Source organism: Oncorhynchus mykiss, chromosome 16, assembly GCF_057628025.1.
Source record: "Oncorhynchus mykiss isolate SJ-2025 chromosome 16, ASM5762802v1, whole genome shotgun sequence".
Classification (NCBI taxonomy): Eukaryota; Metazoa; Chordata; class Actinopteri; order Salmoniformes; family Salmonidae; genus Oncorhynchus; species Oncorhynchus mykiss.
Genome location: NC_143037.1, coordinates 25,058,484 through 25,073,914, shown reverse-complemented (window position 1 = coordinate 25,073,914; position 15,431 = coordinate 25,058,484). Strand labels below are relative to the sequence as shown.

At 42.0% G+C, this 15,431-nt stretch overlaps 1 protein-coding gene across 1 annotated transcript in view; it reads left to right on the top strand.

The window, feature by feature from the left end:
* Window positions 1-15,431, top strand: part of acsl5 (acyl-CoA synthetase long chain family member 5) — a 34,004-nt gene that overhangs the window by 2,844 nt on the left and 15,729 nt on the right. The window contains exons 2-10 of the mRNA XM_036946598.2: window positions 4,198-4,361; window positions 4,571-4,679; window positions 4,858-4,922; window positions 10,602-10,703; window positions 11,380-11,479; window positions 13,569-13,747; window positions 14,634-14,666; window positions 14,843-14,894; window positions 15,080-15,153. Coding sequence (XP_036802493.2) covers window positions 4,206-4,361; window positions 4,571-4,679; window positions 4,858-4,922; window positions 10,602-10,703; window positions 11,380-11,479; window positions 13,569-13,747; window positions 14,634-14,666; window positions 14,843-14,894; window positions 15,080-15,153 — 870 coding nt within the window. The 5' untranslated portion in view covers window positions 4,198-4,205. The remainder of the gene's footprint in view (window positions 1-4,197; window positions 4,362-4,570; window positions 4,680-4,857; window positions 4,923-10,601; window positions 10,704-11,379; window positions 11,480-13,568; window positions 13,748-14,633; window positions 14,667-14,842; window positions 14,895-15,079; window positions 15,154-15,431) is intronic.

Sequence of the window (15,431 nt, the reverse complement as noted above, 5' to 3'; positions counted from 1 at the left end):
GAACGTTGTATTACAAAAGTAGTTTTAAACATTTTGGCAAAGTTTATAGGCAACTTTTGAAATATTTTGTAGTGACGTTGTGTTTTTGTAAGCTGTTTTTTTCTGGATCAAACGCGCTTTATAAATGGACATTTTTTATATGGACGGAATTAATCGTACAAAAGGACCAATTGTGATGTTTATGGGACATATTGGAGTGCCAACAAAAGAAGCTCGTCAAAGGTAATGCATATTTTATATTTTATTTCAGCGTTTTGTGTAGCGCCTGCTACGCTAGCTCCTTTGTTTACTGCTGGTGCAGATGGGTGCAGGCTATCAGATAATAGCTTCTTATGCTTTCACCGAAAAGCATTTTTAAAATCTGACATGATGGCTGGATTCACAACGAGTGTAGCTTTAATGGAGTATCTTACATGTGTGATTTAATGAAAGTTTGAATTTTATAGCATTTTATTTGAATCTGGCGATCTGCATTTCCCCTGGCAATTGGCCAGTTGAGACTCTAGCGTCTCCCCTATCCATAAGAGGTTTTTAAGGCGTTTGAGCCAATCAGTTGTGTTGTGACAAGGTAAGGGTGGTATACAGAAGATAGCCCTATTTGGTTCAAGTCCATATTATGTCAAGAACAGCTCAAATAATCAAAAAGAAACAACAGTCCATTATTACTTTAAGACATGAAGGTCAGTCAATGCTGAAATTTCAAGAACTTTTTACGTTTCTTCAAGTGCAATCGGAAAAACCATCAAGCTGTTACGGTGCGTGAATGAGGACCCAAAAGCGAATTAACTTAAACAGAGCTTCTTTAATTACCAAACATAGGTAGGCTCAGACGGACCGGCAGACTCCGACAGGACAAGACATGGTTACAGCAAACATGACGACAGTCTGGTTCAGGCATGAAACACAACAAACAAGAATCCGACAAGGACAGGAACAAAAACAGAGAGAGATATAGGGGACTAATCAGAGGGAAAAAGGGAACAGGTGGGAAAAGGGGTGACGAGGTGGTTAGGAGGAGACAAGGCACAGCTGGGGGAAAGAGGGGGAGAAAAGGTAACCTAACAACGACCAGCAGAGGGAGACAGGGTGAAGGGAAAGGACAGAGACAAGACACAACATGACAGTACATGACACAAGCACTATGATGAAACTGGCTCTCATGAGGACCACCACAGGAAAGGAAGACCCAGTTACCTCTGCTGCAGAAGATATGTTTATTAGAGTTACCAGCCTCAGAAATTGCATCCAAAATAAGTGCTTCACAGAGTTCAAGTAACAGACACAACTCAACATCAACTGTTCAGAGGAGACTGTGTGAATCAGGCCTTCATGGTTGAATTGCTGCAAAGAAACCACTACTAAAGGACACCAATAATAATAAGAGACTTGCTTGGGCCAAGAAGCATGGGCAATGGACATTAGACTGGTGGAAATCTGTCCTTTGGTCAGATGAGTCCAAATTTGATATTTTTGATGTCTTTGTGAGACACAGAGTAGGTGAACGGATGATCTCCGCATGTGTGGTTCCCACCATGAAGCATGGAGGAGGAGCTTTCAGTGCTGGTGGCACTGTCTGTGATTTATTTAGAATTCAAGGCATACTTAACCAGCATGGCTACCACAGCATTCTGCAGAGATATGCCATCCAATCTGGTTTGAGTTTAGTGGGATTATCATTTGTTTTTCAACAGGACAATGACCTAACACATCTCCAGGCTGTGTAAGGGCTATTTGACCAAGAAGGAGAGTGATGGAGTTCTGCATCAGATGACCTGGACTCCACAATCACCCGACCTCAACCCAATTGAGATGGTTTGGGATGAGTTGGACCGCAGAGTGAAGGAAAAGCAGCCAACAAGTGCTCAGCATATGTGGGAACTAATCATTCCAGGTGAAGCTGGTTGACAGAATGGCATGAGTGTGCAAAACTATCATTAAGGCAAAGGGTGGCTACTTTGAATAATCTCAAATATAAAATATATTTTGATATGTTTAACACTTTTTTGGTTACTACGTGAGTCCATATGTGTTATTTCATAGTTTTGATGTCTTCACTATTATTCCACAATGTAGAAAATAGTCAAAATAAAGAAACTCTTGAATGAGTAGGTGTGTCCAAACTTTTGACTGGTACTGAACATCATACATGATGTAATACATGTACATATACCCTGCACAAAATAAATGTGTCATATTCCAATGAAATCACTACATATCTCAGCTAGACAATACAATGTGTACATTTGAGTCATTTAGCTATTAGGGTTAAGTGCCTTCGCTTTTTGTATGTGTTTGTATGTGTATTTATTAAGTATCTGTCACAATCTGACCTTAGAAATCCTTGTTTATTCTCTATATTTTCGTTAGGTCAGGGTGTGACTAGGGTGGGTACTCTAGTTTTGTATATCTATGTTTTCTTTTTCCTTGTTGGCCTAGTATGATTCCCAATCAGAGGCAGCTGTCTATCGTTGTCTCTGATTGGGAATCATACTTAGGCAGCCCCTTTTCCCACCTTCAGTTGTAGGATCTTGTCTTTGTTTGGTTGCATGTATTTTTGCAAGACGAAGCTTTTCGTTTGTTGTATTGTTTTTTTTTTTTTGCTGGTTCACATTTCAATAAAATAAATCACGCAAATCACGCTGCGCCTTGGTCTACCCTTAACGACGAACGTTACAGAAGATCCCACCACCAACGGACCAAGCAGCGTGGTAAGGAGGACTGGACCTGGGAGGAAATCCTGGAGGGAGCAGGACTCTGGACAAGGGCCGGGGAGTATCGTCGTCCGAAGGAGGAGATAGAGACAGCGAAAGCGTAACGGCGACGATACGAGGAGTAAGCTCAACGAAGCAAGCACGAGAGGCAGCCCCGTGTGACTGGTCAGGCACCGTATTATGCAGTGATGCGCACGGTGTCTCCAGTGAGCATTCACAGGCCGGTGTACTCTGTGCCAGCGCCCCGCATTTTCCGGGCGGAAGTGGGCATCCAGCCAGGATGGGTTGTGTCAGCTCTACGCTTGAGACCTCCAGTGCGCCTCCACGTCCCAGTGTATCCGGTGCCTGCTCCACGCACCAGGCTTCCAGTGCATCTCCCCAGTCCGGTGAGATCTGTTCCGGATCCACGTACCAGGTCTCCAGTATGTCTCCCCAGCCTGGTAAGCCCTGTGGCAGCTCCACGCACCAGGCTTCCAGTACGTCTCCTCAGTCCGGTGAGACCTGTTCCGGCTCCACGTATGAAGCCTCCAGTGATGATCCATGGCTCGGAGCCTCCAGTGATGATCCATGGCCCGGAACCTCCAGTGATGATCCATGGCACGAAGCCTCCAGTGATGATCCATGGCCCGGAGCCTGTAGTAGTGATCCATGGCACGAAGCCTCCAGTGATAATCCAGGGCACGGAGCCTCCAGTGATAATCCAGGGCACGGAGCCTCTGGCAACGGTTCCCAGTCCGGAGCCTCCGGCGACGGTCCCTAGTCCGGTGCCTCCGGCGACGGTCCCCAGTCCGGAGCCTCCGGCGATGATCCACGGTCTGGTTCCACGGAAGCGGAGGGAACAGCGTGCGGAGCGGGGGCTACGTCCCGAACCAGAGCCGCCACCGAGGATAGATGCCCACCCTCCCCTATAGAGTCAGGCCTGAGTCCGCACCTTTGGGGGGGGGGGGGGGGGGGGGGGGGGGGGGTACTGTCACGCCCTGCCCTTAGAGAGCCGTTTTATTTCTCTATTTGGTTAGTTCAGGGTGTGATTTGGGTGGGCATTCTATGTTTTCTATTTCTTTGTGTTTGGCCGAGTGTGGTTCCCAATCAGAGGCAGCTGTCTATCGTTGTCTCTGATTGGGAATCATACTTAGGCAGCCTTTTTCCCACCTATGTTGTGGGTAACTATTTATTTTCTGTTTGTGTGCATCACGGTTGCGTCAAGTTCGGTTTCTGTTTACCTGTTTTTTTGTGAAGGTTTCACTTCATTAAAGATGTGGAATTACATGCACGCTGCGCCTTGGCTCATCTATGACGGGGAGTTTGAAGACAGTGAACGTGACAGTATCCCCATTTATTTGGACACATTGATTCGATTCGAAACCACAATATTTCAGTTAGTGGCCCGACGCTCTTAACCGCTAGGCTAACTACCGCCAATATAAGTGTATACAAGTTATAGTGTTAATATTGTGTATTGGTAACAGCACTTCCTTTCTCTCGTCAGATTTGAACATGGACTTCCTCCTCAACTTCCTGTTTAGCCCTCTGCCCACCTCGGCCATCGTCTCCCTGTTTGCCTTGATGGGGGCTGCCCTGGTCTACCTCAACACCAGGCCTAAACCCCTCACTATGCCTGCAGACCTCAACTGCCAGACCGTAGGAGTCAAGGTAAGGACACTCTCCGGCTCAATTCCAAATTGACCCCTAGCCTCTACCTACACCCTAGGCACTCCTGTATCTGAGAGGATTGGATCACATGGTTGAGGGTCAATTCCATTTAAATTCAGTCAAATCAGAAAACAGATTCCAATTGCAATTTTCCTCATTGCTTTTCAATGTGTCTTCCCTTATATGTCATTGCTCTCCCTCATGTCCAGGATGGAGCGAGGAAAAGTGCCCTGCAGGAAGATGACAACCTGATGTCGTATTTTCATGACGACGCCAGAACACTGTACGAAGTTTTCCAGAGGGGACTACAAGTCTCAGGTCACCACCATATCTCCTTCTGTCACATATATCTTGTGTCTGCACTAAGAATAAGAGAGAGGTTTTTGGAATCAACATTAGAATACATAGTAGTATTCATGTCTGACTGAGCGTAGCAAGGTCAGTGAGATTGTGTGGTTATCATAATGAGGAGATCAAATCCATGTCTCCTTTACAGGTAATGGACCCTGTCTAGGCTACAGGAAACCAGGGCAACCGTACCAGTGGCTGAAATACAAACAGGTATGACACTATCACTGATATTACTTACATAGGCCAGCGTTTCTCTGGGTCTGAATTCAGAAAATATTTTGTATACAACATTTTGGAAAAAATATTGAAAATGGCTTTTCTAAGTGGTTCATGCTTTTACATTAATTTGTGTTTGTATGTGTATTTATTTGGTATCCCAATGTGTTAGGTCCTATCCTAACACATTAAGGCACTTACATCACACAAAAAACCTTACATCATATAACATTATTACACCACTACATATCTACAATACAACATTTATAATACCACCATACAACAATATTACAATGTACACTACCTTTCAAAAGTTTGGGGTCACTTAGAAACTTCCTTGTTTTTGAAAGAAAAGCAATTTTTTTGGTCCATTAAAATAACAACATATTGATCAGAAATACAGTGTAGACATTGTTAATGTTGTAAATGACTATTGTAGCTGGAAACAGCAGATTTGTTATGGAATATCTACATAGGTGTACAGAGGCCCATTATCAGCAACCATCACTCCTGTGTTCCAATAGCACGTTGTGTAAGCTAATCAAAGTTTATGATTTTAAAAGGCTAGTTGATCATTAGAAAACCTTTTTGCAATTATGTTAGCACAGCACTATTGTGCTGATTAAAGCAGCAATTAAACTGGCCTTTAGACTAGTTGAGTATCTGGAGCATCAGCATTTGTGGGTTCTATTACAGGCTCAAAATGGCTAGAAATAAAGCACTTTCTTCTAAAACTCGTCAGTCTATTCTTGTTCTGAGAAATTAAGGCTATTCCATGTGAGAAATTGCCAAGAAACTAAAGATCTGGTACAACGCTGTGTACTACTCCCTTCACAGAACAGTGCATACTGGCTCTAACCAGAATAGAAAGAGGAGTGGGAGGCCCACCAGCACACAACTGAGCAAGAGGACAAGTACATTAGAGTGTCTAGTTTGAGAAACAGATGCCTCACAAGTCCTCAACTGGTGACCCCAAACTTTGTAGAGAGCGTGTGCTAGCGTGTTTGCGTATGCGTGTGAACCTGTGTGTGTCTCTTCAGTCTGCTTTGTTCCATGAAGTGTAGATGTATGTTTTTTTAAACCTGATTTTACTGCATGCATGAGTTACTTGATGTGGAATAGAGTTATATGTAGTCATGGTTCTGTGTTGTACTGTGCGTTTCCCAGAGTCTGTTCTGGAGTGAAGAAACCCTTTGTGTCATGTCTTGTGGGGTATGCATGGGTGTCTGAGCTGTGTGCTAGTCATTTGAACAGACAGGTGCTTTCAACATGTCAATACCTCTCACAAATCAAATCAAAATCAAATCAAATGTTATTTGTCACATGCCCCGAGGTGTAGACCTTACATTGAAATGCTTATTTATAAGCCCTTAACACAATTTTAAGAAAAATACCCCAAAAAAGTAAGAAATAAAAGTAACAAATAATTAAACAGCAGCAGTAAAATAGCAATAGCGAGGCAATGTACAGAGGTTACTGGTACAGAGTCAATGTGTGGGGGCACCAGTTAGTCAAGGTAATTGAGGTAATATGTACTTGTAGGTAGAGTTATTAAAGTGACAATGCATAGATAATAACAGACAGTAGCAGCAGCGTAAAAGAGACAAAAAAGACTAGTGATACAGTCAATCTTTCCTCTACTTTGAGCATTTTGACATCCATGGCATTGATATTAGCTCTGCATACATTTAAGGGGCAGTCTTGCTGCTCTGTTCTGGGCCAACTGTAGTTTGCCTAGGTCTCTCTTTGTGGCACTTGACAATATGACTGAGCAGTAGTCCAAGTGCGACAAAACTAGGGCCTGTAGGACATGTTTTGATGATAGCAATGTCAAGAAAGCAGAGCAGCGCTTTATGTGGACAGACCTCTCCCCATCTTAGCTAACAATGCATCAATATGTTTTGAAAATGACAGTTTACAATTCAGGGTGACACCAAGCCATTTAGTCTCCTCAACTTGCTCAATTTCCACATTATTCATTACAAGATTTAGATGAGGGTTAGAGTTTAGTGAATTGTCTGTCCAAAATACAAAACTTTAAATGTTTTAAATATTTAGTAGTAGCTTGTTACTTGCACCTTTTCTAAAAACTTTGTTAAGGATTGCAGTGATTTCACTTGCTGTGGTAGCTGATGTGTATAATGTTGTGCTATCAGCATACATATATACACAGCCTTTACTCAGTGCCAGTGGCCGGTCATTAGTAAAGATTGAAAAAAGTGAGGGGCCTAGAAAACTTCCTTGGGGAATGCCATACTCTACCTTGATTATGTTGGAAAAGCTTCCATTAAAGAACACTAACTTTTCTGTTAGATGGGTCATTCTTGATCCACGATACAGCAGGGGATATAAAGCCATAATAATATGTTTTTACAGCAGCAGATTATGATCGATAATGTCAAATGCTAACACAGCTCCCACAAGCTTCTTCTTATCAATTTCTTTCAGCCAATCATCAGTTATTTGTGTAAGTGCCGTACATGTTGAGTGCCCTTCCTTATAAGCATTGCGAAAGTCCATTGTGAATTAGTTTACTGTAAAATAGCATTATATCTGGTCGAACACAATTTTTTCCAAATGTTTAGTAAAGGTTGGTAGCTGGCTGATTGGTCAGCTGTAAAGGGTGCTTTGCTATTCTTGGGTAGCGGAATTACTTTTGTTTCCTTCCAGGCCTGAGGGCACACACTTTCCTGTAGGCTTAGATTGAAGAGATAAGAGTGGCAATATAGTCCACTATCATTCTCAGTACTTTTCCATCCAAGTTGTGAGACCCAGGTGGCTTGTCATTGTTGATAGACAATAATATAATTTCTTCACCTCTTCCACACTCACTTTACAGAATTCAAAACTACAGTGCTTGTCTTTCATAATTCGGTCAATTATGAATGGATGTATAGGTTCAGAGTTTGTTATTGGCAAGTCATGCATAAATTTGCAAATCTTGTCAATGAAAAAATCATTAAAGTAGTTGCCAATGTCATTGGGTTTTGTGATGAATGAACCATCTGATTCAATAAAGGATGGAGCTGAAGTTGCCTTTCTTGGCCAAAATGTAATTTAAGGTGCTACAAAACGTTTTTACAATCATTCTTTATATAATCTATCTTTGTTTCTTCTTTTTGCTTAGTTTAGTCACATGATTTTTCAATTTACAGCATATTCAACGATCAGCTGTGCAGCCAGACTGATTTGCCATTCATTTTGCCTCGTCCCTCTCAACTACACATTTTTTAAATTCCTCATCGATCCACCCGGGATTTAACAGTTTTTACAGTAATTTTCTTAATGGGTACACGCTTATTAGTAACTGGAATAAGCAATTTCATAAATGTGTTAAGTGCAGCATCTTCAACAAAGGAATCAGTACAAAACCTCTTGTATGATCTCTTATACAGTGGGGGAAAAAAGTATTTGGTCACCTACAAACAAGCAAGAATTCTGGCTCTCACAGACCTTCTTTAAGAGGCTCCTCTGTCCTCCACTCGTTACCTGTATTAATGGCACCTGTTTGAACTTGTTATCAGTATAAAAGACACCTGTCCACAACCTCAAACAGTCACACTCCAAACTACACTATGGCCAAGACCAAAGAGCTGTCAAAGGACACCAGAAACAAAATTGTAGACCTGCACCAGGCTGGGAAGACTGAATCTGCAATAGGTAAGCAGCTTGGTTTGAAGAAATCAACTGTGGGAGCAATTATTAGGAAATGGAAGACATACAAGACCACTGATAATCTCCCTCGATCTGGGGCTCCACGCAAGATCTCACCCCGTGGGGTCAAAATGATCACAAGAACGGTGAGAAAAAATCCCAGAACCACACAGGGGGACCTAGTTAATGACCTGCAGAGAGCTGGGATCAAAGTAACAAAGCCTACCATCAGTAACACACTACGCCGCCAGGGACTCAAATCCTGCAGTGCCAGACGTGTCCCCCTGCTTAAGCCAGTACATGTCCAGGCCCATCTGAAGTTTGCTAGAGAGCATTTGGATGATCCAGAAGAAGATTGGGAGAATGTCATATGGTCAGATGAAACCAAAATATAACTTTTTGGTAAAAACTCAACTTGTCGTGTTTGGAGGACAAAGAATGCTGAGTTGCATCCAACAAACTCCATACCTACTGTGAAGCATGGGGGTGGAAACATCATGCTTTGGGGCTGTTTTTCTGCAAAGGGACCAGGACGACTGATCTGTGTAAAGGAAAGAATGAATGGGGCCATGCATCGTGAGATTTTGAGTGAAAACCTCCTTCAGCATGACAATGATCCCAAACACACTGCCCGGGCAACGAAGGAGTGGCTTCATAAGAAGCATTTCAAGGTCCTGGAGTGGCCTAGCCAGTCTCCAGATCTCAACCCCATAGAAAATCTTTGGAGGGAGTTGAAAGTCTGTGTTGCCCAGCAACAGCCCCAAAACATCACTGCTCTAGAGGAGATCTGCATGGAGGAATGGGCCAAAATACCAGCAACAGTGTGTGAAAACCTAGTGAAGACTTACAGAAAACGTTTGACCTCTGTCATTGCTAACAAAGGGTATATAACACAGTATTGAGAGAAACATTTGTTATTGACCAAATACTTACTTTCCACCATAATTTGCAAATAAATTCATTAAAAATCCTACAATGTGATTTTCTTGATTTTTTTCTCATTTTGTCTGTCATAGTTGAAGTGTACCTATGATGAAAATTACAGGCCTCTCTCATCTTTTTAAGTGGGAGAACTTGCACAATTGGTGGCTGACTAAATACTTTTTTGCCCCACTGTACACTATATTAGGCCCAGCCTTTGGAAATGTTTTCTATTTCATTTTTATTGTAGCCTAGATATGGCTACAATATTATGATCACTACATCCAAAGGATGTGGATACTGCTGTAGAACACATTTTTGCAGCAGCATTAGTAAAGATGTGATTAATATATGTGGATGATTTCATTACTGTGCTGTTTGTAAATACCCTGGTAGATTGATGAATAACCTGAACCAGGTTGGAGGCACTGGTTATAGTTTGAAGCTGTCTTGAGTAGACAGCTTGATGAAAGCCAGTCAATATTTGTCACCCAGAAAGTACACGTCTCTGTTGATATCACATACATTTTCAAGCATTTCACACATATTATCCAAATACTGACTGTTAGCACTTGGTGGTCTATAGCAACTTCCCACAAGTATAGGCTTTAGGTGAACCAATCTGTAGCCATATTACTTCAACAGCATTTGACATGAAATCCTCTCAGCTTTCCAGGAATATGACTGAATATAAACAGCAACACCTCCCCCATTGGCATCCCTGTCTCAACTGTTGATGTTATAACCATATATTGCTACCACTGTATCATCAAAATAATGATCTAACTGAATTTCAGAGAGGGCCAGTATATGAATGCATTCTGTTTCTAGCAAGTTATCGTTTTCATTAACCTTGTTTTTTAGGCTACATATGTTAATGTTAAAATTTCATACGTTCATTTGTAGCGCTTATCTGGGTTGTTTGATTGTTGTTATTGCTTTATCAGAGGTAGTCATGACAGTGACTTGTCCGTAATTAGAACTTTTGATGGACAGACGGATGCGTAGTGCATTCTTCGTGCATTTGATCAAGCTCTGTGTGTAAAGACACCGTAACATCCTTGACTTTGACCTTTAATGTAATGCCTTCCACCGCAGGTGTCCAATCGGGCTGAGCACCTTGGGTCGGGGCTGATCCACAGGGGCCTGAAGCCGACCCCTGATACCTTCATTGGTATCTTTGCTCAGAACAGACCAGAGGTGAGACATTTTTTGTAGGTTGAGTATATTTCATCTATCACTGTCATATTGATGCATACAGAAGTTGCAGTTATTGAACTGTTTGAAAAATCTGAAATAGGCAAGACAAGGCCTCCCTGGTGGTGCAGTTGTTAAGGGCGCTGTACTGCAGTGCCAGCTGTGCCACCAGAGACTCTGGGTTCGCGCCCAGCCTCTGTCGTAACCGGCAACGCACAATTGGCCTGTGGGGCAACGCACAATTGGCCTAGCATTGTCTGGGTTAGGGAGGGGTTGGCTGGTAGGGATATCCTTGTCTCATCCCGCACCAGCGACTCCTGTGGCGGGCCGGGCGCAGTGCGCGCTAACCAACATTGCCAGGTGCACGGTGTTTTCCTCCGACACAGGCCGGCTGGCTTCCGGGTTGGATGGCGCTGTGTTAAGAAGCAGGTTGGGTTGTGTATCGGAGGACGCATGACTTTCAACCTTCCCGAGCCCGTACGTGAGTTGTAGCGATGAGACAAGATAGTAGCTACTAAAACAATTGGATACCATGAAATTGGGGAGAAAACGGGGTAAAAAAAAAATTAAACAACAAAAAAAGAAATGGGCAAGACATGAGCTGTGCACATGAGTGTTGATCCATTGAACATTGATCCTTTACGGCTTATTATTGCTCCCTGCTTGTTCTTTGGTCCAGTGGATTATCAGTGAGCTGGCCTGCTACACCTATTCCATGGTGGCGGTGCCCCTGTACGACACCCTGGGACATGAGGCACTGGAGTTCATTATTAAGAAAGGTAATTGGGCCTTCTCCACCATGTACTGCACTTCATTAACAGTGTTAATGAGGACAGGTTTAGGCCTGTCATTCCCTAGGGGTTCCACAAGGCTTGTTCCCAAGTCCACTATATTTTACCTTGACTAATCTTCTTCTTATTTTTCCTCTCTCACTTGTTAACTCCACCTCCTCCCCTCTATGCCACTGCTAGTATAGTGCACGCCTTCATAAACCCTTTATAACTCTCACATAGATGCTTTAGAAATCATTTATAAACAAATGTAATGCTATAAAGAATGTGGCAAAAGGGTTGTGCCACATTTGGCAAAATCAAGATCCATGGACCTGTTGCAACCCAGTATGAATACATACATGCAGGCATGTGTACAAATTAAGAAAAAAGAAAAAAGCTGAAATGTCTTGATTCAATAAGTATTCAACCCCTTCATTGTGGCAAGTCTAAATAAGTAAAAATATGCTACACAAGTCACATAAGTTTCATGGACTCCCTCTGTGGGCAATAATAGTGTTTAACATGATTTGTGAATGACTACCTCCTCTTTATGCCCCACACATACAATTATCTGCAGGGTCCCTCAGTCGAGCACTGAATTTCTAACACAGATTCAACCACAAAGATTTGTGAATGACTACCTCCTCGTTATGCCCCACACATACAATTATCTGCAAGGTCCCTCAGTCGAGCACTGAATTTCTAACACAGATTCAACCACAAAGACCAGGGAGGTTTTCCCAAATCCTCACAAAGAACGACACCTATTGGTAGATGGGTAAAAATGAAATAAAAAGCAGACATTAAATATCAAATCAAATTGTATTTGTCACATGCGCCGAATACGACAGTTAAATGCTTACTTTCATGTATGCTCCCTCTCCGGCCTTTAGGTCACCAGGCTGCTCATTATGGAGCACACCTGTCACCATCGTTACACGCACCTGCGCGTCATCAGACTCACCTGAACTCCATCACCTCCCTGATTACCTTCCCTATATATGTCACTCCCTTTGGTTCCTCCCCCAGGCATTATTGTTTCTGTTCCAGTGTCATGTCTGTGCATTGCTCGTGTTTGGTATTATGTTACGTTTATTTATTAAAACACTCACTCCCTGAACTTGCTTCCTGACTCTCAGCACACATGTTACACTTACTTACAAGCCTTTAACCAACAATGCAGTTCTAAGAAAAAAAAGTGTTAAAGTATTTACTGAAATAAAATGAAGTAAAAAATAAAATAATAATAATAAAAAAAATAGAAAATAACAAATAATTAAGGAGCAACAATAAAATAACAGTAGCGAAGCTATATACAGGGGGTACCGGTACAGAGTCAATCTGCGGGGGCACAGGTTAGTCACTGTAATTGAGGTAATATGCACATGTAGGTAGAGGTAAATTGACCATGCATGGATAATAAACAGAGAGTAGCAGCAGCGGGGTGGACAATGCAAAAAGTCCAGGTAGCCATTTGATTAGCTGTTCAGGAATCTTATGGCTTGAGGGTAGAAGCTGTTAAGAAGCCTCTTGGACCTAAACTTTGTCCTGAATACAAAATGTTTGGGCAAATCCAATACAACACTCTCCATATTTTCAAGAATAGTGGTGGCTGCATCATGGTATGGGTATGCTTGACCTTGGCAAAAACTGGGGAGTTTTTCAGGATGAAACTAAATGGGATTTAGCTAAGCACAGGCAAAATCCTAGAGGAAAACTTGCTTCAGACTGCTTTAGGCCTGTCATACACCAGATACTGGGAGAGGAATTCACCTTTGAGTAGGACAATAACCTATAATGCAAGGCCACATCTACACTGGAGTTGCTACCAACGGTGTTTCTAACAACAGTATATTAACTCTGGGGATGAATATACTAATCAAGCTATATTAGTGTTTTATTTTTATTATAATTTTTGACATTACATAGTGTTTTGTATATGTCAATGACAAAACAATTATAATTTAATTAATTTCAATCCCACTTTGTAACGCAACAAAATGTATAAACATCCAAGGGGGCTGAATACTTATGATACCCACTGTACATACATGTTCCAGCTGCCACATTTTCAACTGATTGTTTGTGATTTCAGCGGACATCTCCACAGTGCTGTGTGACAAACAGAACAAAGCCGAGACACTGCTGGAAAACTGTGAGAAGGGAGAGACGCCTGAGCTCAAAACCATTATCCTCATGGATGCCTTTGACACCGAGCTGACCGCACGGGGCGCAAAGTGTGGGGTGGACATTCTGTCCCTGAAGGAAGTGGAGGTACTGCACTGTATGACAGTATATAGGGATGTATAAGAAAATAAACATTTACACACATTGGCATTGAGCAGGTGCTGGGGAACAAAATATTTGTCAAGTAAAGAAAGAAAGATTGCACACTTTAATCTATGCTTCGAAGCTTTTCGACCCTTGGGGTCTTCATCAGGTGTCTCCAACCACGGCTCTGGCTCTGACAGTGACTGAGGCTTCAAACTCAGAACTGACTTTTTTCCTACAGAATTTTTATTATTATTATTTTTTGTTTCTCCCGAGGGGTTCCTCAAGGGTCTATGATAAGTCCAGCTGTATTTTACCCATGCTCAGAGAACAAATTGATCTTAATCATAGATAGGAGTTGGGAATGTAAAGCTGATCCTAACAACCATTTGGGGGATAATACTGCAGGACTTACATTGCCAACTTAAGCTGTCTTATCTCTAATCCTGTATTTTCTTAATGAGGTCCCAACTGTAATGGGTCAAGAAAGTTATAGTGGTAATCGCTACTCTCTAGGGCAGTGTTTCGCAAATCCCTCCTCACGTCCTTCTACTTAGTTCCTCTTATTTGACCTATTCCAGTTAAAGCACACCTCAACTAATGAAGTGCATGGTTATTAGTTGACGAGTTGAATCAAGTGTGCTTGTACTGAAATTCCATAGTCTTATACCAGCGCAATGCAAGACAATGCTGAAATGCATACAATTTGTGGAACTCTCTGGGAGTACTCAAGAAGAGGTTTGGTAAACAATGCTAAAGGGTAGTTAAGCAAGTATTAGTCTCTAGTATTTCAGTGGCCATGCCCAATGTAGAGCAAATGCTGTCCTCTTTTCAAACATTGCCGAAAAACTGTTTTAGATAAATCAATTGAATCCTAAATATTTTCTAGGCTCTGGGGAAGGACCATCTACACAAGCCAGTTGTAAGTCAAATTCATACAATATGTTACTTGTATATTTTTTATCCAGTCTAAAAAAATAATCTTTGAAATATTTAGCTGTATTTAAGCCACCTGCTTTTGATTTCAAAATAGTTATTTTCTGCCAACATTGTATGTAGAAATACTACAATAAATGTGTGTTTTTGCTTCACCTACAGCCACCAAAGCCAGAGGACCTCAGCATCATATGTTTTACCAGTGGAACTACAGGTTGACCATACTGTACTTTAGTGTGTGTGTGTGTGTGTGTGTGTGTGTGTGTGGGTGTGTATGTGTGTGTGTGTGTGTGTGTGTGTGTGTGTGTGTGTGTGTGTGTGTGTGTGTGTGTGTGTGTGTCTCTCTCTCTCGCTTGTATATCATGTGAACACCCTCCAAATATTAGTTATTGGTTTCAGGTGACCCTAAGGGAGCCATGCTGACTCATGAAAATGTGGTCTCAGATGCAGCAGGTGTGATTAAAACCTTTGAGGTATGCATACTCCATCAGGAACTGACATATAAACACTGCCTAGGTCCAGGTTTTACCCTGTAGGAACGTTATCTTACCCATAGAATAACATCTAGAATCCCATAAAGTAATTCAATAACACATACGGTGAGCTCCAAAAGTATTGGGACTGTGACACATGTTGTTGTTATTTTGGCCCTGTACATCAGCACTGGATTTGAAATGATACAATGACTATGAGTTTAAAGTGCAGACTGTCAGCTTGAATTTGAGGTTATTTTCATCCATATCGAGTGAAC